Genomic DNA, 25,460 nt, shown 5'->3' on the forward strand with positions numbered 1-25,460 from the left:
TAGGAGGCATCAGTTTCGAGAATAAACGGTTGGGACTGATCTGGTATTCTCAAAATAGGGGCAGCACTGAATGCCCTTTTTAAGGTATCAAAGGTTGTTGTGTTTCCAAAGTCCAACAAAACGTGCTCCCTTTTTGTAGTAGGGTGGTTAGAGGCCGAATGACAGAAGAGAAGTTGGGAATGAATTTGTGTTGAAAATTGGAGAATCCCAGAAATCGTTGTATTTCTTTTACGTTGTGGGGTGGATTCCAGTGTTGAATAGCCTTGACTTTTTGGGGATCCATTGTGGCTCCGTCAGCAGAAAGGATGTAGCCAAGGTAAGAGATACGGGTCTGGTGAAACGAGCACTTATCCAATTTGGCATATAGATGGTTTTTTTGTAGTCTGTTTCATACCTCTGTCACATGTTTGATATGTTCAGGTAAGTTTTTTGAGGAAACAAGGATGTCATCTAAGTAGACGATAAGGGAGTGCAAAAGAAGGTTAGAAAAGAATTGATCCACAAAACATTCAAAGACTGAAGGGGCATTAGCTAAACCAAAGGGCATTACTCGGTACTCGTAATGCTCAAAAGGTGTGCGGAAGCGGTTTTCCACTCGTCTCCTTCTTTTATTCTGATCAGATGGTATGCTCCTCTTAAATCAAGTTTACTAAACACTGTAGATCCCCGTACAGCATCTATAATATCCTATCAATGGAAGAAGATATCTGTTCTTGCAAGTTATTTTTTTTAGGCCCCATTAATCTATGCAAGGTCTGAGTTCTTTACAGTCTTTTTTGGGGATAAAGAATAATGATGCTCCTGCTGGACATTTAGATTTGGTTATCAACCTGTGCCGAAGATTGGACTGGAGATATTCTTTCAAAGCTGCCTTTTCGGGTTCAGATAATGTGTACATTCTACCAAATGGTACTTGCACATCCGGAAGTAATTCAATAGAGCAGTCATTGCGGTCCAGAGGCAGTTCTTTAAATTCCTCGTTAGCAAAGACTTTTTGATATGCCTCGTATCGATCCGGTAAAAGATTGAGGTTGGAAACAACTTGAGAGCTGGTTTTTTGTTCATCCTGCTGAGGTTTGGTGAATAGCCCCACTGCACCTTTAGTAAGACAATTAGACAAACAATGTTCGGATCCCAAAAAAAGGGTACCTGCCGTCAAATTGACATAAGGGTTGTGTTTAATCAACCACGGTAATCCCATTATCAGGGGGTAGTAAGCCGCCTTGATTAAATCAAAGGTAATAGACTCCTGATGTGATGCTATTTTCATAATAACTTCCATAGTATTTTCATTGATGGGTCCAGAAAGAAGAGGGGTACCATCCACTCCTTCAACAGTTACAGCAATGGTTTTAGTGAGTCGTTGAAGTTTGTTCTGAGTAGCCCATTCGGTGTCCATAAATATCCCGGCGGCTCCACAGTCAATCAAGGCGGGAACCCCTGTCAAAGTGACTCCTTGGAATTGTAAGGTAACTGGAAGTACTACCATATTATGAGAGGTGGGAGGGCAGTCTAGGAAACTTTTAATGAAGTACCCGTTTGTTGTTCCCTTCAAGAATGGGCAGAGGCGTTTCCCGAACGTTTCAGGGGGATCAAGGTACAATCTGGTAACGCATGTTTATCTGAACCACAATACATACAGAGTCCCATGGTTTTGCATCTGATCCGTTCTTCAGGAGTTAAAGGGCCTCTGGCCGCTCCCAGCTGCATAGGTTTGCCCTCCTCCTGGCTTCTAGAAGATCTCTCGGTTTCTAGGCGTGTAGGAAGAGACGACATAAGGTCCTTTCCTCTACGTTTCTCAAGGTTTCTCTCCTGGATCCTGTAATCCATTTGTAATACCAATGTTATAATTTCTGCTAGATTTTGAGGTCTTGGTACTCTCGAGAGCTCATCTTTGAGTTCATCGCATAGATTCCTCCTGAAAATGGTAATGAGTGCATCATCAGCCCATGCAGTTTCTGCAGCCAACTGTTTGAATTGGGTTATAAATTAAAGGATCTCCATTTTCCCCTGTTTCAAGTCTAGGATGTTCTCCTGGGCTTTGACTACCAATTCTTTCCTTCTAAACATGGCTTGTACACTATTAGTAAAACCAGTGGCAGAGTCCATTAACTGATTGTTAGTGGTTACAAGCATCGCCCAAGACAAGGCGTTGCCAGCCATATTGGATATCATATAACTGACCTTAGCCCTGTCTGTAGGGAAGAAGGTTGGTTTGAGGGCAAACTGTACTGCACAAGAATCCAAATACTCTTTTAGTCTTTACCGTTGGATTTCCCATAAGGTAATGGTCCAGGGGGTAAATCAGAATGTTAGGTGACCAATTGGCGTAGCATTTGGTTTTCTTTTTTGAGGGTTTGTACCTCTACATTGAGGCTTTGAACTGCCGAAATCAACTGATGCACTTGTTGTTCCATGGTTGGCGTCGCTATCTGTGACAATTACTTCTGTGCCAATTGATTTCCTTTACTCACAATTAAAGTGTTGTTTCCTCGATTTCTTTGAGTTGGTCCTCGAACAGTCAACAGAAGAAATAGGTGTGTCTCCCTCAGGGTGCTGAGAGGCCACTAAAATTGGCTCTGAGCACCCAGTGGGCGGCACCCTCGGGAAACCCTCTGGGGAATAAAACCCTCTGGGGAATAAAACCCAGCTGTTGGTATCTTTTGATTCTCGTATGAAGATAGCTGTCCTTTCCGCGATGTCCCAATAGGCGAATCTGGCGGAAATAATCTCTGCTGGAATCCGTGAATGCTCACAGCAAGGAAGATGAAGGAATTTCAAGCGGCAGCGAAGTGCAGAAAGAAAAAAGGGAAAGAGGGCAGATGTAACGGAGAAGAGGTCCAGAATTGTCTGGAATGAGCTTCCTGACAATCTTAGATTGGAAAGTAGCTACTCGCTATTTAGGAAGCAGCTGAAAACGTTACTTTTTAGATAATTCATTACATTTTTCAACATGGACTCCCTTGAGTTCTCTGTCCTCTCTTTTCTATGTTGTCCCGTGATTTGTCCCTTCGTGTGCTTGTCGCGCCCTGATGCTTGCGAGCTTCGGCGCGTTATAAATATAAAGTAAAGTAAAGGAAGCAAAAAAAAGAAGGAATACTTTCAAATAAATGCGAATATAGGCAAGGATTGAAGCAAGTAGTAAGCAGAGCAAAGTAGCGACGCACCTACCCGACCGGCTGCAGTTCCCATATAGGATCGGGTAGGTGTTGATCGCGGCCATCTTGGAAAACACTAGACTGGTGTTTCAACTTGGTGTTCAGGAACCCAAATAGGCGCCATCTTGGGGTGTGTTTCAGATAGCCTGGATGGTGTCTTTTCCATTGGATCCATAGGGATCTTCGGGATCCTCAAACAACTTCCTCCAGAGAAGCCCACACTTTGTATGGAGTAAAAAGAAAACCATCTGCTCCAAAAACTAGTGCCGGGGTGAATTTGGCTTCATAGAAGGTCAGCACTGGCTTTATTGCCCAATACATCAAGGAGGGTGATTGGGCGATAGTTTTCGGGTCAGCCCTGTCGCCTCACTTGTGAATTAGTACAATGGCCCTCATTACGATACTGGCGCTAAACCATGGCGCTATTAGCACCATTGTTGGTGCCGGTATCATAACGAGTCCGCCAATGTTCAATGGGGAATTACCACCCCATTCCAAGGTTGGCGGGGCGGTAATTCCCCATGGAACATTGGCCCTTCCCCATTCCCATTTTTGCCCCATAGGGCTCAATGGGACTGGGGAAGGCGCTAAGTACGGTACCGCAAATTGCGGTACCGTACTTGGCACCAAGGTCCCTTTGCGGGTCCCTACTTTAACAGCTGGTCTAGACCAGCCGTTCAGGTCGGGTCCCGCAAAGGGACCTCATAGTAAGGCGCTAATGGGCGTCTTTTACGGCGCCGTTAACCCATTAGCGGCAGGGTCGTAATGAGGCCCAATGACTGCAGACTACCATGATTTTGGAACTTCCTCCACCTTCATGATCTGCTTGAAGAGAACATGCATAAAGGCTGCCCATTCCTCTGGTACCTCTTTGAGCATCATGTTGGTGATGCCATTGGACCCACGGGCTCACTGGGCATGACCTGCCTCATGGGAGTTTTCCCTGTCTTCTCTGCCAAGCTGGCAAACACTGGCTCTCGGCCATCCCCCTCCGCCACTTTGGCTTGTTCTTGTCTCACGATATCATGCTCCCCGAGTCCAGGACAGTTTAGTTTCGTATTGGATTCCGCTACGGTGAAAGGTGTCACTCTCCCTGGCCTTGACGTCGGAGGGGAGGTAGCCCCAGCGCCAAGGTGAGTGGGAGAAGCCGGCTCGACTTGAGGTGGAGGCAGGTCGCTCGTTAAGCTTTCACCCTGCGAGGCTGATAGGACTGTCAAAGGCAGGTTCGCGAGGTCTAACACCCCTTCATCTTCGTTATTATGAAAAGTGTTTAAGTCGGCCAGGACTCCTATCATCCTCAGTCTCTTCCCCTCAGATGGTTTGAGAGGACCTGCTCCACACATAAGGGGCTCCCTCTCCCCATCCTGTGCCAGGACCGAAATGGCCACAGCTGTCAGTATTTCTGAATCTGTGAGTTTGAGGGCATTTGCCTCCCTATGTTCCAACTCGAGGGGGTCATTCCCCCTGCCGCGCTCTGAGATTGGTTTGACCCTGGTGGGGTGGTGTACGGACAGAACCACCCGTCCGTCCGTGTTAGGAGCAAGTTTTCTTTTCAACGCTTGAGTTTGCCCTGTGCATTCAATACCACTTCTCAAGTCGTTTACGCAAGTGCAGGCATCTTTTAGACTCTGGATCCGCGGTCCGTTGTGGATTTAGTAATATAAACTGGGGCACAATTAAAAAAGAATGTAACTTGGTTCAGTCACTTTAGAGAAGTAATTGGTTTTGAAATATCCCACGTGTATTGGGTAAAGGTTATGTATATTTCTGGCATTCTCAGTTTTAATTTGCAGTGACATGCACATCAGAATGAAAAGCTTTGCAAAGCTTTGCATTCATTACATGTACAGTTGAACACACTTTTGAAAAAGGTGCATACATCATTTGTTTACCTGTCGTTTACTATTTTTCATGGATTATCTTTAAACACGCCAATGCACAGAAACCAACTGTACACTTTCCACTATGTGTGCATTTGCACATATATACAACTTTCATTCATTTTCCATTTCATTTCAGTTTCTTTTCAATACAGTTTTGACATTTTACAACATATGGGAATTTTGTAACCAAAAGTGTTCTAAAAATCTTGACAACTGCCTTGGGTTTTTATGTGAAGAAGAATTGGTAAGCATTCGAGTGCACGGTTATTGTTCTTGCCCAGGCACCAGTAGTTTCCAAACCCATAATTTAGCTGGTTTACCATTAGCATCCTGGGTGTACCGTGGGATTCCGAGATCTGGTCATCATTCAGGCCCAGTGGTCGAAGTGAGCGGGAACGATCGGGATCGGTGTTCCACTATTATTTTTTACTGCTAATAGCTCCACTACTTTTTGCAAACATTTTCACCATTGCGGGACTGTGCTTTGTGAAGATAAAGCACACTTATCAATTTTACCACCGGATATCAGTTACAGCTAAACTGAAATCTGTTTCAACTCAAGTGGTTATCAACCAGCATAACTGCAAACCTTGAAAAATGTTTGCACATTTCTCTCTTCCTTCCTACTCTGTCGCACGCCAGAGTCACAGTTCCACTACTTTTTTGGTACACTTCTATCACTGTTCAGACCTTCCCGGCATCATTGGCCCTGTTGGACCCACTGATTCGGCGTCATGCTTGGGGTGTCTGCCAGACCAATCCGTTCACTTCCCTGGGCGAGCTCCTTCTGACCCGCGGTCAGACCTGACCGCCTCCTCTTCATCCGTCGCCCCCTTCTTGCCCACATTGAAAGTGACAATGGACGTCTTCTGCAAGGCCGCTGAATGTCACTTCCTCTGTGACCATGATGGAATGGCGCTATTCATTTGTTTTGATGGGCTCTTTGTCAAGCGCCTGGCCTCGTGGCCGAATGCTAATAGTATCATTACCCGCATTCATGGGCAATGCAGGCAGGTATTACCAGGAGCCATGCTTATAAGTAGACATTCTGAGCCCATAACTGACACATGAACATAACGGGCACATAATTGGCCATATTGTCTTTGAGCAGAATTGCTTTGTTATTTAAAGGAGTTCTAGAATTGGAGCTCCATTGTTAACTATGTGACTGCTGCACAAAAGTACTGCTTCAAAGTAAACCATAAAAGTGTAAATGTAAAATTAATCCAACTTAAACTATCCATTGATGCATCTATGGATCCAACCATTCACACATATATAAGTATCTTAGGGTTTCTATAGTGATGCATTAGCCACTAGACAGGAGCGTTTCCCACTAGATAGCAGCACGGCTGAATGCCTAAGCAGGCATGATCTGCTAGTTTTGCGTATGTTATGCCTGAGACAGCTCCTTTCTTTAGCCAGCAGCAGTGGAGCTATTCAGTCTTATGTGGTGCTCGGTACTCTTTTCATCCTGTGTTGGTGAAATACCTCCCAGCCAGAGTGAACAGGGGTCTTTTTACAATTTAAACAAGAGTGTGGGAGCCTCTCTACTGAGAACGAGCATGACCTGTTCTATGGAATGTCTCCCACTCGAGAGGGCCTAGGACCACGGTTTAGCTCACTGCACCCTTCACAGAGGAGAAGTACCCATTTGCATATCAGTCCACCCGGGGCAATCCAGGCCTGGCCCCCTTGCTCACAATCCTTCGAGGGGCTTAGCTTCACCTCACTGAGGAGGCCCAGCAAGACCGAAACACGTGTCTGGGGTTGCTGTTGGTACTCTTGTGCAGGGGAGTATTGCCTAGCATTGCGGTGCTGGACTGCCCATGTGGGTGGGACCAGACTGATATGTAAATGGGTATTTCTCCTCTGTGAAGGGTGCAGTGAGCTAAAAACGTGGTTGCAGATCCTCCTCAGTGGAAGAAATTCCCTAGAACCGGGTAGTTGACCCATGTCTGTTCTCAGTAGAGGGGCTCCCACACACCTTTTTAGTCTTTTTACTATATATGTGGCTTAATGCTGACTTTCCTTTGAAGGTCACTGAACTCAAAGGGGACATTGCATGTCCTTCTCCTGGCTTTGATGCAAGGGATCTTCCAGTTGTGGTGGCATGTAGCAGAAATGTAGACTCGGTTCAGTCGAACAAATACAACAATGTGCAACTTCTAATGTGTTTCAAACAAATATCTTAAGCAGTTTAATTCCCTTGCGTGTGTTGGGAACAGCCACCAGTATAAATCCAATTAACCACCTGCTGAAGTGAAGGTTGAGATTGTTTGCACTAACCGGAGGACTAGGACAAGCTCTCCTCAATGAATGGCATCTGATGCTTTCTTACTCCTCCTCCCCAGCTCTGGTGCTGAAATGTTATTAACTGATTCAAATGTTCTTGACTGTTTCGTCCTGATCTTTGGTCCAATTGAATGCCTTGGCTTGTTAACCCTGGGTTTGGTTGTTTTCTCTGGTTTGTGTTTCCGTTTCTCGTACTCTGCACTCTTGTACTCTTTCCTAAGGCTAAAATACTCACACTGGGGTAAATGTTGCACTCTATCTAATCGATTTTGATAAATGAATTAATTGATCAAATGTGACTTCCTGGATGGTCGCACCTGATTTGTACGTCTCAGCGTCATAAGTCAATTTAGAGATGATCGCTTGGAAGTTGGACCTAATGGTGCAAGGACACAACTTGTTTTCCATAAGTTTGCTAGCTTCATCCAGATCGCTTTCCATTGCTGGTACGTTCATTGCCCAACCATTTCTGTCCCAGTTAATGACTTCTTTGTGAGAGTCTGTTCCAGCTCACGTGCTTCTGAAGAGTCTCAGTGGTTATGTCTCCAAATTGTATTTGCAGTTTAAATGCTTGTGTTGAATTGAACAGTCTGTTGACACTGTCCTGTTTATCTGTTTTTCTTGCAGGGAATTGACCGAGATCAACATCCTAAGAAGTTTCATCCATCTGCGCTACGTGGACATCTCCATAAATATGCTGCGCGACATATCCCCCTTAAACTGTCTGACTTCCCTGCTGTGGCTAAATGCTGACCAGAACCAGCTGACCAGTGCCCACATGGAGGATCTACCATACCTGCAGATTGCCAGCTTTGCCCAAAACCATATCAAGGACATGGGGGGCATCTCACACCCGCGTTTGGAGAAGCTTACCCTGATAGGTGAGTGGTAAGGCTGTGGATGAGTATGTGTATTTCACTTTCCAGTTTCATCCAGGTAGACCTTCTCGGGCTTTGGGCCAATTCCCCACCCTAAGTGTATGCAGTCCTTTGATTTAGCATCTCCAGTCCCCTATCCTTCATACCGCCAGTCCCCTAGCCACACCGCCTTCAGTCCCTTGCCTCAGTGCCTCCCCTCAGGACCTGAAGCCCCCCCCCCCCAGTCCTCAGCATTCATGTCTCGGTACAGCTAGGCTGTAGCCCCCACACTGGGATCTCTCTGCAATCATTTATGTGACCTATGCTCTATAGGTTTTACCTCATTGTTTCGCCCTGTTTATTTTTACTCCCACCCACTGATTTCCCTTTTTAACCTTGTGCCCTCCTCTAAGCCTTCCCCTTCCCTTCTTCCCCAATAGAGGCATGGAATACGTTCTAAGTGAGATAGAAGGCGGCCCGAAATACTATACAAGAAGCCTACACAGAGGCATGCATATCTCCAGTTACTGCTGCTTCAGTGACTTTTATTTTTTCACCACAACGCAATTGAGAGAAGTAAGTCCTTTTTCAGCAATTGTAGAATTGCAAGTTGCACCTTTTTATCTGCTTGGAAACATCAACGTTTGACATCAGGAAATGTCATAGGCATTCCATCTGTCAGCCAATTGAGCGGTCAGGCTTTCCGATGCTTTTCCTGATTTTCAGAAAATACCACTTATCTCTCTGGACAGGTTAAACAGCACTCCGCTCGTGAGCGGGCTGTGGGTGGTCTGTCCAATCCAAGCCCAGCAGGTGGTATTGCACCACAGGCTGCCACGAAGTAGAGGCGTAGAACGAGTGAGCGGGCAAGGCCAGCCGAAATCTGTAAATGCCCACTCAACAGCCCACTCAGCAGCGCTGTGAGTGCATTTACAGACGTTAATGTCACTGCGGTGGGCCCAACTGCATTAGCTTCAGGGCCCACCTGTTCGGCAATCCTGGCTACGCCTCTGCCATGAAGAAAACCTCTTCCCTCTTCCCTCAGAGGCTCAATGTGACTCAAGCTCTTGACCAGTGTTACGCAGACAACACACAGCTCTTCGTCAGACTCCCTGCTGACCCTCTTGCACCCTCCATCATCCTTGCCAGTCCTGGTGCACCTCCAATGATCTCTGCCTCAACGGAGATGCTTCTTCCCTTCACTCTGTCCTTCCCTCGGGGGCTCTCCCCTACACCTTCAACTGACGCCAGAAACTTTGCAGTCATCTTCGACTCCTCTCTTTCCTTCCTCCCTCACATTCAGGACATTGCCAAGAAGTCCAACTATCAGCTCTTCCGTCTCAAAAGAATTCTACCTTTTGTCACTTTATTCAGAGGCTCAATGTGACTCTCATTCTAGACTTGACTACTGTAATAGCCTCCTCCTGAACCTTTCCTCCACTCTGCGGCCCCTTCAGCTTATCCAGAATAGGGCAGCAAGACTTATCCTTGGCATTAAGCTCAAGGACTGCATCTCTCCTTTACTAAAAAGTCTTAACTGGCTCCCGGTTGCTGCACGGATTAAATTCAAATCCCTCTGCATCATCCACAAGGCTGTCTGGACCCGAGGACCACACTATCTCCAACTTTATCTCACTAAATACTCTCCCTCTATACCACTTCCCTCCTCTGGCACCAACTCTTTGCGTGTAAAGTGTTTTGCCAAACAAAGGGAAGGGGATCGCTCACTTTCCTCTGCAGGCTCCCTCCTTTGAAATAGCCTCCACGTCCCCCTGCGCCTGGAGCAGGATCTCCTCCAATTCCGGAAGCTCCTTAAGAGTTTCCTCTTTTCTGCCTCCTTCCCTCATTCTCTCCTCTGCTAATCTCACAGTTGCTGAATCTGTGCCCTTGCTCCTTATGCATCTTTGGGGCCCTGACCTCCACACCATTTCTTCCCAGCTCTTGTCTTTCCACAGCACTTTGCTTCTGCATTCCCTCTGCTCTGGAGACACACACTTACACCGCTCATGGCCCAGGCCGTGTAGCACTCAACATGCAAGCACTTCGTCCATGGCTCACCCATGGGCTCCGACTCCCCAGCACTTACCCCCTCTTCCCTCTTCCTTCTGCACTTGCACGTTCTGAATACTCACAAGGCATAGTAGGTTCGTCCCCCTCCCTCTTCTCCCTCTGCTCTTAAATATTGTGTTGTAATTATTGTAATGTACTTCCCACTCTCCCTCCCTCCCTGCCCTGTAGGCGCTTTGAAACAGTATATTCTTATTGTATAAGCGCCTTACAAGCAAACAATAAATAAATAAAGATATGAATGACCCCAAATGGCACTAACCTGGAGGGCAACGAGAGCACCTTAAGTGTGTAAGGCGGCTTAGGGCATCTGTGGAACCAAAAGCAAGCAATGCTAAAAAGCATTCTTTGATGGACATGAGCAGTTTGCGAAACAGGAGAAACGGTGCCCAAAAAAGTGGCAAGCCCATGCCAAACCTTTTCAGCGTCAAGTGAGCAGAGGATGTATGTATATGAAAGTCGCCAGTTGGGCCTCCTTACCCCGCAAAACAGCTGCACCCCGCTTTGCAGCAGTGGCAGCTAGTCCTATGAAGAGTTGAAGCACTTTCAGCTTTCCCTGACCAATAGAGTGTAGGGTCTCTTTCCGCTCGCTGCCCTGGTAACTGGGACAGCCCATTCACAGAACACAGCCCGGTAGCCGTACATTACAGGGCATACAAGATTGTGCACCACAAGGTGGCAATTCTGGTCTTACACCTAAGACAGTTGCCGTTCTGTGAAAATATAGATTTCAAAGGAATTGAACAAAGTTGGTACCTGCAAATGTCTGGTGGAGTTCTACCCACCCCCTCCGTTCGCCATTCTCATGTGCGTTTCTCACGTGATGTCAGCTTGGCTGGTGTCAGGATAGCAGCCTCCGGTGCAGTCATCTCAATCAGCAGCGCCGGGATTGGACCAGATTCCCACGGAACGGCGATCCGGTAACAGGTGTCTCCTCGGATCGGTCATCATGCAACGTTGCACACCAGTGACAGAACGTGAGGAATGTGATGTAGACAGCTGTTGTGAGCGCCAGGTGTTCAGCACTCACAAACGGACTTCTAATCTAGATTGGAAGAGCTCTGCGCCTTTTTGTCTTTTTTTGATTTGTGTTATCAGCACAAAGAAAGAAACAGGGCGGCGCAGGGACGCACTCTGGTGTCTGTCCTATATCTTTTTTCTGCAAGGAGTGTATATATGTATTAAGTAATGTGTTCGTGAAGGCGTGCATGATGAATGGGGGATTGGGTGTGCCTGTGAATGAGCGAGTGTACATGGGGGCGCGGGTGAACAGAAGGGGTGGAACCTCTAAGTTTTCCCCACCCACTTTTTGAAGTGGCCCCTCCCATCACCAGTTAGCCCCCCAGAAAGGTAGGTTTTGTTGTGCGCCTGACACTACCTGTTTCTGAATAGAACATTTCCGTACCCAGTCATTTTACCAAAAATATTTCAGTGGTACATCTCACCGAAGACCGTAAAACTGAAAAACACTGGAAATATTCCATAAATATATATATAGGATAGTGGGGTAAGGGGTTAAAATGAGTCGGGATGGGTTTGGGGTGGTGTTATAAGGGTAGGAAATGAAATATTACCACTCTGAATTTTCCATCGGTAAGATCACAAATAACCAACATTTCACAGGGTTCTGATCCAGATGATTCCCCCAGTGTTTTTTAATCACATCTCTCTCTCTCTGTGTCTCCCTCTCTGTTTCTCTGTCTCTTTGTGTCATTTTATGAACTGGGCTCTTGCCTTTAGGTAATATGATCGCCTCTCTGCTGGGGATGGAGTTCCGGAAGCTGATGAGCTTGCACACATTGGAGCTGCGCGGGAACCACCTGGAAAGTACGGCGGGGGTGTACCTGCCCAACCTGCGGAATCTCTATCTGGTAAGCAGGTTGGAGTAGGTGCGTGATTGGTGCGGCTAGAGGCGGAAGGAAATAGCACATCACATGTAGGGCAAGGTGTTCCCTACTTCCACCACTGGCACCTACCAGGGTGTTTAGTTTCACTTAGGAGAGAAAAAGAGTAATGGGCTGCAGGAGAGAGAGATGACCATTGAGAAGATGGAGACATGGTGGTGAGGGGACTTTGGGAAACAAAGTACAATAAAGAAATGGGGAAATTCATTTGAGAGTGCTTGCAGTCTTGGAGATCTACCCCATTTACCCACTATATTAATGTTTGACTGTAGTTTCTGCAGGGTGTGGACTCATATATCCTTATATGGACGAATGTTAGACCATTATGGCGAGCCACTTCGCAGGAGGTATGGGCTGACATCAGTAGTTGTAGGTAGCAGGTGGAAAGTAGGGGCGCAAATAATGTGGAGGGCATGCTCTCCTCCGCAGCCTTGCCCATTTGCAGCTGGGATTCCTGAGTTGGGCAGGGTCACGATATGATATGGCTTCGATCACACTACCTGTCACATTGCTAAGCTGGATGGACACAACTGTGAGCTCCTGCGGCTCAAGCGCAGTCTGTGATATCTCTGAGGCGCCCACGTCCGGAGATAGTCAGAAATGCCTTTTTGTTTTTTCTTTTATTAAAGTGTAATTTGGTTAATTAAAACCTTATACACTACAGACAAATTGCCAAAAACAATTACATTGCAATCCTTAAATCGTTATCATAAAGAAGGAAATACAAACACAATATAATCAATTTCTTCCAATTAAAATCAAGTCTTAAAAAGAAGAGTAGGAACATTATAAAAACAGTTTCAAATAATTTACTAACAGATGGCTCTTTTCCAAATATAAAAAGCTGCCCCAATAAAAACCTTTATCTCCCCCTCATAAATAACTGACCAAAATTGATCTGATTCAATCACCAACTATATTTACATACCCTTTATAATAACATTCCTTTAATTTAGTGCACATGGTGAGAATATGTCTTACAGTCTCCACCTCTATATTACAGTGCCTACATAGTCTTTCTGCTCGGGGGGGTATTAGTCCAAGCACCAGTAAGTTCGTTACAAGGTAAGGTATTCAAACGTAATTGCAAGATAAATCTTCTCAGTGCCCTATTTCCTGTATTTAGTAAGTATTCTCTCGGGCTGGCAGGCTTAAGACCTTCGAGAGCATAGGCAGCGTATCGTGTCTTAGTGTAAAGGTATGTTTGATTTTCACTCAAATCCCAGATATTTGCTTTTTCCTTTAGACTTTTCAAAATACAGATAGCTTCTTCTTTCACCAAAGGAAGGACAGTACTGTGTTTTGTAAACTTAACATATAAGTATTCTTAAACCTGCCTTCACTTCTATGTTTACCTATTAGGTTAAGCAGATTTCCTTCCTCCCCCTCCCCCAGTATTATTCTAAAATACAGTTTACAGCATCCTATTTTCCACAAAGTCAAGAGGGAAATAAGCCCCAGCTCGCATCTTAATGCTTCTATTGGCACAGTGGTAGATAATCCTAAAACAGGTCTCCAAAGTTTCCCTTCAAGTTGACCTAATTTACTCATAAATTTGCCCTCCAGTGTTTCCAAGGCATACAAAATACTGGGTATAATACAACTCTTGTATACCTCAAGCCTTCAATGGAGTGGCCTCCTTTACTGGACATATATTTCTGTATGACATTCCACTTCTTTAGTATTTTTGTATCTACCACCTCTTGGAAGAGATTTATACTGGGGTTACCCAAAATAGGCATCTCCAAAGCATCAACAACCTCCAAGGTAACGGAATTGATTTGCCATCTAGAGGCCAATGTTTTCTTCTCTTTCTTTGGTACTCCAAATACCATAGTCTGTGTCTTATTGATATTAATATTTAGAATGTTTGCCTCTGAATAGGAATACAGACCATTCAGCAATCTTTGCAATCCTACAGGAGTTATATCCATAAGAATGGTGTTGTATGCGTACATAAGGCCGCATATTGCTCTTCCCCCACTTTGGGGGGATGCTATTTATAGCAATAAAACTATCCCACATATCAGATATTGGTGATGTAACACATCCCTGCTTAAGGCCAGTGTTTGTGCTAATCTCAGGCGATAACATCCCGCCTTTACCCAGACAAATGGACACTGTGGTATCCCTATACATTTCTTTCAGAATGTGAGGGATTCTTGGGAAGATCTTTTTTCCCCTCAGTTTTTCCCACAAAAAATCTCTGTTGGGACAATCAAATGCTTTCGAATAGTCTATGAAGCACACATATAATTTTTCCCCTTTGTCCTTTGTGTCAGCAGTGATATGTTTCAGCATAGTCAAATTGTCCAGGGTGCTGTGGCCTTTTCTAAAACCTGTTTGTTGAGCAGAAAGGAGACCCTTCTCCTTTATACAGTTGTTCAAGGTACCCACTAACAGAGAACATAAAATCTTGCAGCTGCTGTCAGCCATTGCTAGCAATCTATAATTATCAGGCAATTTTCTGTCCCCTTTTTTAAAAATAGGGATAACTATGGCTTTCCTCCAACTATCTGGAATAATACCCTTTTCCCATATACCAGTAAATAGTTGAAGAAAAAGCACTGCCCATTTTTTAGGGTTTTGTTTGGTAACAATATTGGCCAGCCCATCCGGGCCGGGGCTCGCGAGGATTTCATTTTTGAGATAACTTTGAGATATCAATAATATCAAAGGGAAGATTATGTGTTCCATGTGGATTACTACAGGTAGGGATATCGGAGATGTGACTTATCTTGAAGAAGAGATTAGAAATATAGTGCATCCAAACGTCCTGTCCCACGTCATTGTTTTCTCTGTTATCATCATCCATCAAAAATTTGCGATATAAGTACCAAATATTTTTGGAGTCGTGGGTTTTACATATTTTGTATATGCACCTCCAATTAGCATTATTGGTATTGTATTTGTAATCCTTTAGCCAATTTTTGTAGTGTCTTAATATTGCTAGATCTCTTCTCTCTTTATCATCCAAGTCACATAACTCCTTAAGTTCCCTAATGTCCCGCTTCATTTCTTTTTTCCTCTCCTTTATCAATTGATCAAATTTGTGAGTATAGTTTTTACCATTTCTGTGTTTCATAATAAGTTTACCATTTATTCTCTGTATCAGACCCAACACATTAGTGATTGTATTGAAACCATTGAGGGCAATATCCTGGCCGTCAATAATAAGATGGTCAAACAGACTGTTAACTGTAGCTACATTTTTATCAGACCACGTGATCCTGTTTCCACCCGCCGTAAATTGTATATTCATCACCTTTCCCACTTCCCAACTCTGTATTTTTGGACCATTAATACATTTTCCCCTTACGGCTGTGTAGTCACTCAAAGGGGTAACTACATGTTCGAAAGAAATACCGGAGTTACTTAGTCTTTTGTTTACAAACATGTAATCAAGTCGATACACAACCTTCCCATTTGTCCAGGTTTCCCCAATACCTGACCCTTTGTTAGGTTCCAAATAGTTTAACCCCCAATTAGGCAACAATTTAAACCATCGGATTCCCTGGAAGGTTTGGAGATTCTTCCCCCCAACCAAATAGTAATCCTGTATTTCCGCTGGTAAAATAATAAGTGTTTCGTCCCACAATTCTTGACACCTATCCATCTCCCTTTTAGCAGTGTCACAATAGGAATTGAAGTCCCCTACTATACACATTTCAGAGTCCGGGATTCAGATAACCAACCTTCAATGGTTTGTTTTATAATATCCCCTATCTCCAACATGTTTTTCCCCCCTGGATGTGAGTAAATGTTAATAATAAGGAGTTTACCTAACAGGCTTCCTCTATCAATAACTGCACACATAACAAAAGGGGAATTCCCATATTTCTCATATGGTCTGTATGAGATGTGGTTTTTCACCCCAATACGCAGGCCTCCAATCGGTCGACCCTTTTCACCTTTAGTGGCTGTTTTATTCCAAATATTATATCCATCCAATAGCATTTCCCCACTAACAAGTTTCTTGGAGGGCAAAGATATCGCTGTCCAACAGCAATTGAATACCATCCATGTGGAGTAGGGAATTAAAACCCCTTCTATTCCAAGAAAGTAGGGTAAATTCTTTATTACATACCTCATCTCAATTTATGGTTGGTATATTACCCTCCAAGAATCGCACTTCCATTTGGTTACATCCCAACTCAATATTTATTGTAGAGATCATACCCGATTCCATGTTTTTGTCTTTCAAATCTTGGTGAATTGAGGAATGGCATATCACAATCTCATAATTGTTACCCCATACACCATTGGAGTATTCCCGTGTAAGGTCTACAAAAACCGCAGATCTAAATTGTACGATTACCCAATTTTCCCAACTCCGAAATTTGGGCAAGATGATAGTCAATGTCCCCTGAGTTAATATGTTGTAGCTGTGGGATAAGTGACAGTTTATTCAATATCCAAGCCCTATTTAGAAAAGGGCTTTCATCGGTTGTGGATTTTTCAATGATCTTAATACTTTTCCCCACTATAAATTGGGTTTCTTCTTTCTTACCGATAGAATTACTCATTCTAGCTTTAGGATTACTATAAAATGCCAATCGTTCCATCTGCTTAGTATATATCTCCCTCCCCTTTTATAAGAGACATCACATTTTCGTTAGTAGGGATATTAACATATTTAAAGTTGTTTCCCAAAGATGTGTCATCCCCTAATTCTATCTCATCTATCATATGTTCTTTGCCCCTCAGCCAGTTATCTAAACCCTTCTTTTTAGTTGCCCCTGTTTTCCCCTCATCCAGCTTACGCTGGCATTCAATGCTTTCAAAGTAGTTTCCCACTTCTACACATTCAGAATCTAATGGGGCTGTAGAGGCTAGAGCCAAGGTTTCTTTTTAACACTCTTGTGTGATTTAACCTTAGCCATAGCCACCCTTTTTCGGGTAGATCTCTTATTTTTTCTTTTACGTCTAGTACGTCTATTTAACCCTTGGGATGCAGTTATTTCACTGACACTATCACTTGAATTTATTACTTCTGCCAAATTTCCCTTGGACAGCGATGTCTCACTGAGATGTGTCTTTAACTGGGAGTCACCTTTCTCATTTTCTTTCTCGGCAGCCAAAACCAATTCACTCGGATCTCCTAAAACTACATTTACCTCATTCAAGTCATTATTTTTTCTATGCAAGTAATTTCCCCAAAATTCCTCTACCATAGTCCCGAGGGATCTAGTGTTATTTACCGATAGTCTGTTGTACCAAAGATTGATGTCACTCTGTTCCTTTAACAACTTAGTGCAGATGGTCAGGAGAACACCATCATGGTAGTCAGAGCATCACATTTCTCACCAACTTCAAGTGAATTTTCACTTTCACCACACCTTACCCTATTAGGTGTGTTTCCAAAATAATTCCCAGGAACATTCCAAGACGCATCTCCCTCATTAGGTTCAACATCTACCTGTGCAAATTTATCCATATCCGGTGTAGCTGAAAAGTTTATTCAAATAACATTATTCATATTGGTTTCGGCTACCGCAGAGATATCCAAATCTATGCGTGTTCCAATAGATTGCCGTCTAAAATTCTGTACTAATTTCAACAGTGAATTGTTATCAATCATCGAGCTATTGGAAGGGGGAGGTTGGAGTTCTACTGTCTCAGGTACATTCACTTTTTCTTTTATAGTTACGAAACTAAGTATTTTAGGTTGCTCTAATGCACATTTGGCCGAGCTAGTATGGCTAACATCTTTGTTACCTCTTTTCTTTAAATTTTTTAATTTGCCCAACACCAAAGATCCTGGTTTTGAATCTGGTGTGGGTATATTTTTTTTTCCCTTTCTTTGACCTAAGGTTGTGTGAACATGAGCTCGGGACCATGATACTAATGAAACGGGGGAGGTAAACCAACCACTCAGAAATATGAACAGAGGATACAGAAATCCTATAAACCCCAGAGGAGAGGAGCCACCTCGCAGCCTCGAGAGATTAGGAATCCAAGAGAATACACAACTAATGGAACCAAAATCACTCCCTACCTACCAAAAGAAGGACTATAGGTTAAAGTACAAAAGTGCTTATGCAAAAAGTGCTTGTGACCAACAATAAATAGTATTGATGGAGACAAACCCTTACTTAAGAGTGACAGGGTAGAAGAGATCTTTGCAGCCCCAAACTGAGTTAATATACAGGCAAAAAGGTTTTTCAGAGGAACGTTTTCAGACAATATCAGCATAAGACAGCGGTATTCAAACTGTGGGTCGCGACCCCCTAGGGGTCCGCGGGTGCATCCCTGGGGGGCCCTGAGATCTCAGCATGAATTTTAAAAAAAAAAAGAAAAAAATTTTTTTTTTTTAGATTCGTAGAAATGATAGGGGTGGCTCACATGGTCGGGCTGAAGCATGAAACTGTCTCAGGCAACAATGAAAAAGTGACCCACAGTTGTAAATGGATATTCATTCCTTTAGTCACAGACTGGGCATCATTACAACTATGGCTGTATGGTAACAACGGTGCTGGTAAGCTACTGGCACCGTTGCTACCGTACCGCCATAGTAAGAGTTGTGCTTGCGTGTGCCTGCCAGCCCACCAGGTCTGACCTGGTAGGCCGTGCGGCACCCGCGAGCACAGTTCGTTGGCTGCACCGGCACCGTTACGAACGTTGCCGGTGCATCCGAGCCCCCCATTCCCATTGAGCCCTATGGGGCTCAATGTGAATGGGGATCTACCGGTACCGGCACCCACGAAAGGTCAATTATGTCCGCCTAACTCGGCATGACCTGGTAATTGCCCATTCGCGGGTGCCGGACGCGGATGCAACTCCAGCTGCAGCCGTGCCGGTTTTACCAGCACAGCTACCGCCAGAGTTCTAATGAAGCCCACTGTTTCAATAGTACCCAAGGGGGTGCTTTGTGTTAAAATGTAAGTAAATTGTGATATATTCAGCAACAACGGTCAACATTACTAACTGCATAGTTAAGTAACTCATCAAACTGGTCCACATTGGCCACAATGGTGGCCCATTTTGACTGGCCCACACTAGCATTTTACATTTTTGATACAGGCATTGCCCTATAGGCCTGTCCGAGCCTGGCGGCTCATCCATAATGGCGAGGGGGCGCCCACCCAGTGGCCCCTCACCCATTATGGAGGAGCTAAGGAGCCTGCCCAGTGAAACAGTGGGCACTCCCTCAACTGTTTTATCTAGCTAATGGAGTGCTCCTGGGCTGGCTGAACTGTCAAAGGGAAACAGTTTCCCTTTGACAGTTTAGTTTAGTTCCCCAGCCGCACATGCTCACTGAGCCATGCAAGTGCTGGGGCGTTTTGCTTCGCCAGCATTGCATAGCTCATTGGAAATGCTGGCTGGGGCACTGCATGTCTGTATATCTGAGGGGGAGCTCCTGCGCCTCCTTGCACATACGGACAGAGCAGCCAGAGCAGGCCGTTTCAGCATCCACACGCAGGCCAATGTTTATTTATCTGTTTCTCCTCTGCTTCGCACTTTCCACTTCTCCCCCCTTCAATGCACTTTTCCCCTCCCCCTCGCACTTGTGCGTTCTCAATGTTACTGGGCCTAGTAAGATGGCTGTTTTCTTCTCCTCTGTTCCCCTCCCTTGCCTTGTGCTCTGAAACACTTGTGTACCAGCGCGATAGAAATAAAATATAAATATCAATATCAATGCCTGCCCCCTGGACTCCCAGCACCAATTGCAAACTGTTTGGCTATTTACCCATTTTTTGTTCAAAGTATGCTCTACAATGCAACATTTTAACCCATTATTTAAAAAAATTCACAGGGGGAAACCCCCCCTAACCTCCCCTTATTGGTTCGAGCTCCCTCACTATACTCGGTCGCTATTGCATTTTTGGCAGAAATAGTTATGCCCTCCACTTAAAAAAAAAAAAAAAAAATCACCAGCCGCCACTTGCCCTCAGACTGTTGGGAACGGGATGGGGGAACCCAGGGATTATGGTGGGAGCACAATGGGCGGGAACCATGGGATAGTGGTGGGAGCAGAGTGGGGAGAGCCCAGGGTGTGTGATGGGGTGGGGAGAGACCAGCGACTAGGTAGGTGTGGGATGAGGAAGCCCAGCGACTGTGATGGGAGCAGGTGACGGCGCGCAATATATACTGTGCATTTGGCATTTCTGGGGGGTCCCGACCTGCCCAAATTTTGCTCAGGGGGGCCCTGGCCAAAAAAGTTTGAAGACCACTGCCATAAGAAGAGGAGGGTAAAAAAGAGCTATCTTTAAAGGGGAATTAGTTTTCAAAAAACCATTCCTATCAACATTTTAAAAAAAACACTATTTTAAAAATAACACATCAATATTAAGTTGAACCTGTAATTAAATATATTAATGTCCTATAATTGGAATAATCAGTTTGTTAATAGGAAGCTACACCAATAATGTCCAATGTTTCAGTTCCAAGTGACCACCTGAGTTGGGTACACCGACAGCTTAAGGAGTGGCCTTAGTCCGACTCTCCCCCCCAACCAGGAGATCTATTATATGTAAATTTGGTGGATTTCTTACTTCTGATCCTTCAGCTTGCATTAAATATTCCTCCAGAGAATACTTGGCACGATGACAGGCTGCGGTGGATTTCAGGTCGCCATAACACGCCCAACAGCCTAACAGCAATTCAGTCGCTCTTTACTCCAGCCGGGCTTAACGCCACAAGGGTCACCACACCAGTTTAAATGTTGCACTTCTGTGGTGGGCGTGGCCTACAGTCCACGAGCGTCTGATCTTTCCAAAATTCCACTTTAAGCAATAAAAACGCTCTGGCAGCACAGCGTTTGCAAAGGACTCAATTTAGGCAGTGAATAAACCTATATCCTATATCCATGCCCGTATGTCTTGGGAAGTGTGTACATATTACACCTTCCTTGTGCAATAATTTGGTCGTGCAAGAATGTCCATCCAGTAGCTCGAAGATCTTTAAATGCCTCGTAAGGGGAGCATTTTGGAGAAATCCTGGACACATTGGCAAATCCAATTGGGCAGAAGGAAACGAAGATTGAAAGAGAACTCGCCTGTAACCAGGTCCACGGTAATCAAATGTCAGATTCATGGTATTTGTCTGTGAAATTCATTGTTGGTGAACAAGAACACAAATCTGGGAATGTCTTCACATCTGAGTCCTTCTATTTGTTCTTCCAGGTCCTTGCTACTCAGTATCCACATTTAGACAGCAGCCCCCTCACTTGGCCTGATTCCTTCGAGATGTCTTCTATTCAGATATCACCATAGTAGGATGGCAACCCCTTTCTCTAGTATGAAACTGTACTACCAATCACTGCTCAGAGTGGCATGATACTTGGCAGCATTTTAACAGGTGCGGCAGCACTGCTTTTCTAGTGCTCAATGCCCCAAACCACAGTAATATTCAAAAGAGCTAAAAAAATACTATTTCATAAGTAAACCTCATGCACAGAAATAGCCATGAAACCTCTGAAAGGGGTTCCTTTGCAAACTACAGACATCGTATGCTCATAGGACTGTCCTTTCAATGACGTGCACATGTGGGGAAAAGGTTCAATCCATGTGATGCTCAAGGGCACATTGGTCCTCTTGTTGAGCATCGGTGCCAATATCGTTGGTGCTGCCAAGCCATATATGTCACATAGCCACAAGTGAAACGCAACAGACATGTTGGCCTATCCTATCACACCCCATGCGCAGAGCACTGGAGAAGAAACAAGAGCTGTTTTCTCTTTTTAAAATGATGTATGCTGGCACTGTTTGCATCACACGCACACATATACCCACACACAATGGTAACTAAAGGCACATGTTCATTGCGGCCTGCAATCACTTTCTACAGACAAAAGGTCATAGCCATCCTCACTTATGGCAGTGAAACCATGATAAACATCGATCAAGCGATATGGCAGATTCTCGAAGGTATATTTTGGCTGAAAATTCAGACACTTCCAGCAGCATTCCCTAATGCCTCGAATCAGACATGAAATAGCAATACAAACGCTTAAATCAATCGCAACTTGGAAACACCTAGACCTATACAGGAAAACGTGCAACAACGATCACATCCCGGGAATAGAAATATTACGAAAGAAAAAAACCCAGACAACGGACACCGCCCTGAACATATGGAAACAAGCAGCCCTGACAAAACTAACACAATATGAGATCAATTTGGAGATGCTGACCAAGAGACCTCAACATGCAAATAAACGCATTCAATTGCATAGATAAGATTGAACATCAATTGTGATATGGATATAAGATCCATTAACAGATTGCCGCAATATCTGATAAGATTCCCTGATCAACTCATTAGAAATGAATTCTTGAGATTGAGACTCAATCTTCTGCCAACACGGGAAGTCTTAGCGAATCAAGACAAATACCACAAGCCCTACAATATTGTTGCTTCTGTACACAGAAAGAGATCCTGGAATCACTATACCATATCATTATGCAGTGCCCAAACCTACCAGAAAAACAAAGCCTCTTTAGAGACATGATGACCAACCAAGAAACGCCTCTCGATCCAAATGAAAGATGGGCCCACATGTTAGCCGGAAAAAACATCAACAACGTGATCACAATCATTCAATTTATAAAACATATTATGGTCCCACACCTGGGCCAGACGTGACCAATAAAGCATCAAAACAATACTGAACTGAAAGGATCAACAAAAGTATTACTTTATTAACAGAATGTTGCATTTTATGGAATATAGATGAAAAGTTTTATAAAAACGAAATCATAAAAATAAAAGAAAGAAAAAAAGTCACGTAAACTCTCATAATGCACGCCTCCGGTGACATGTTCTCTCTCCTGGTTTCTATGGAGGTTGTTACAGATTTTGTAGCTGTATAATGCCACAGAACATAGATATGTTTGTGTGTTGGTCTACAGTTATGAATAGAAGATGCACACAATAGTTTATTGCTGTGATTCCCACATAATACTAGCCAACGTTAGTAGCTGTCAAATGCCCCAGTCAAAGATGGCTGCACTATGTGTACAACAACATGATGGTCCGATCTTGACAGACCCCTTTTGCCCATTTGGTCTTGGAGGAGAAATGGCTACATCTGAATGGGAACATTATTGATCACTTCTCAGGTGTTGAGGCTCTTTACTACCTGAGGTTTTCCCCACGATCTGTGCCAAAACATCACCCCCACTACATGAGCAGAAACATGCAGACACGTTTTTTCCTTCCCCTTCCAAATTAGAAGAAAAGATGGCTGCAAAGATGCAGAGTATGTGCACCTACTGGAACTGAAGAAACAACTGACCCGCCACCATAATGGAAGGAAATGATTTGGAGTTGAATGTCCGAAGTGGAAATGTTTGAGGGAGAAATGACCAAAGATTATTTTTTCAAAATAATCTTCATTCTCCAGCATGGGGTCTGGCATGGATTCACATGCTCATGAATATTCCCCGTCGTCAGGCTGGGAATCCTCGGTAAAGAAAAAACCAGTATCAGTTTCGTTTCTGATCTGTCTTTCGTAGTAATAACCAATCACTGGTCTCTGCGTCATACTGACCACAGCCAATGACTGCCCTCTACCTAAGCACCGCCTCTGGCAGCCATCTTCAGATTTTTACCGCACGTTCATGTGTTGGGATCCTCGTGCTATTGCTCTCGAGCGTTAGTGCTATTTTTTCGCGCTTTTTCACAAAAACTTCGATTCTTTCGGTCAAAAGAGCCTCAAGCTCCACCGATCCTACATCCGATCAACGGGGACCCGTGTCGGATTCATCTGTGCCCCTCAAGGGTGAAGATTTCGTCGAGCTACACTTCGGAGGACTCCAGAAGCTTCTCAGGCCCGGTCTCGGAGATGGCCCAGGAGAAGGGAAGCTCGACGCCCGGAAAGCTGTTCAGGGCCTGCCCTGGATGCCAGCTGCAGAACGTCTTCAAGGAGGACGAACACTCTTTCTGCCTTTACTGCCTTCATGGGGACAAGACGCACGTGGAGAAGGACTGTGCGTTTTGCGGCAACATGTCGGAACGGACCATGAAGGACCGCCATCAACGTCTCGCCAGCTGGCTGGAGGGTAAGAGCCCGTCTGGCGAGAAGAAGAAGAAATCTGAGCGGTCTTCTAAGACCTTTGAGGGCGCCCCGGCGACGGGGGCCCAACATAAGGCCAAGCACCGCGAGTCCGCTGGCACCGGGAGCGCCGAACGGTCGGGCTCTACGGGCGCCAGGCAGGGCGCACCCTCCCCGGCGCCATCAACCACGAGCCAACGCTCTGGGTCGGGTAAGAGGAAGGCCGAGCACCCGGCGAAGCTCCTGGAGAGACCCCGGTCGAGCTCTAAGGCAGAGGAGGAGCGTGGCAGTGCCCCCTCCCTCAAGGATAAGGCGGTGAGCGCACCTAAGGTGGTGAAGGCCTTGATCCATTCGACCAAGCCCTCTATCGAAACGGTCGCGGCGGCCCTGGCCCAGCCTGTGGAGGCTGCACCAGTGGTGGCGGCCTCGGGGCCCAGAATCTCCCTGCCTCCTCGGAGGGAGTCTTCTTTCGTGCCCATCGATAGGACCCCCGTGAAACCCTCCGTGGGGAAGAAGGGGGGGCAGGGCGTCGTCGTAGATTCGGCCTCAACCTCAGAAGAGGAACTGATCGAGGTCTTAAGCCACGGCCTAGGCGTGGAACAAGACCAGCCCGTCGGAATGGGCCCCGACGCAGGTGACGACGACGACATCGTCGAGGATACCGACGGGGCCCCTGCTCGCCCGTCGGATTCCCCTCTGCCAGCGCCGCAAGACAACTCAGCGGCCATTTTGTTGGCTATACAGTCCTTATGCTCCGAGATAAGGACGAGACTACCGTTACCGACGGAGGAACCTCTCCCGTCGGGGGATCCAGAACCGGGACCTTCTGGTGTTCCCCCTACCAAGAAAAGAAGGATCCATCCACCGCCTCCTTTTCAACCGTCGCGCCCCGTCCAGCCCTCCTCCCCGTCCACCCGAGGGGATGATACGGGGACTGACACGGCAGCGACGGGTACGGACGACGAGGCATACGACGAGGATTTTCCGTCGTCGCCTCCCACCAGGGCTTCTCCGCCCGACGAGATTGGATCGTTCCACTCAATGATCGCCAGGGCATCCGAGCTTTTCCAACTCTGCCCTGAGGAGAAGAAAAAGGAAGGCTTCCTTTACCAACGGCGCGAGACCAAGAGGAAGACGGTCCTCGCAGTGCCTCTGTTGGACGACATTTGGGATGAGGGCCTTTCCCTCCTCAAGAACCCTTCCACGACGCCAGCGAAAAGAGACCGGTACGAGAAAAAGTACCGGGTCCCGGACTCGGCCCCCCTATGCCTCCGGGCGCAGCCTACCCCGGACTCCGT

General features: G+C 45.4%; 1 protein-coding gene across 4 annotated transcripts in view; it reads left to right on the forward strand.

Annotated features, from left to right (window-relative positions):
- Positions 1 to 25,460, forward strand: part of LRRC23 (leucine rich repeat containing 23) — a 774,543-nt gene that overhangs the window by 740,016 nt on the left and 9,067 nt on the right. For all 4 annotated transcript variants that reach the window (XM_069650643.1, XM_069650642.1, XM_069650641.1 and 1 more), the window contains 2 exons: positions 7,964 to 8,217; positions 12,001 to 12,131. In XM_069650643.1, the coding sequence (XP_069506744.1) occupies positions 7,964 to 8,217; positions 12,001 to 12,131 (385 nt within the window). The remainder of the gene's footprint in view (positions 1 to 7,963; positions 8,218 to 12,000; positions 12,132 to 25,460) is intronic.

This window comes from Ambystoma mexicanum, chromosome 3p (assembly GCF_040938575.1).
Source record: "Ambystoma mexicanum isolate Mex_15411 chromosome 3p, UKY_AmexF1_1, whole genome shotgun sequence".
Taxonomy (NCBI): Eukaryota; Metazoa; Chordata; class Amphibia; order Caudata; family Ambystomatidae; genus Ambystoma; species Ambystoma mexicanum.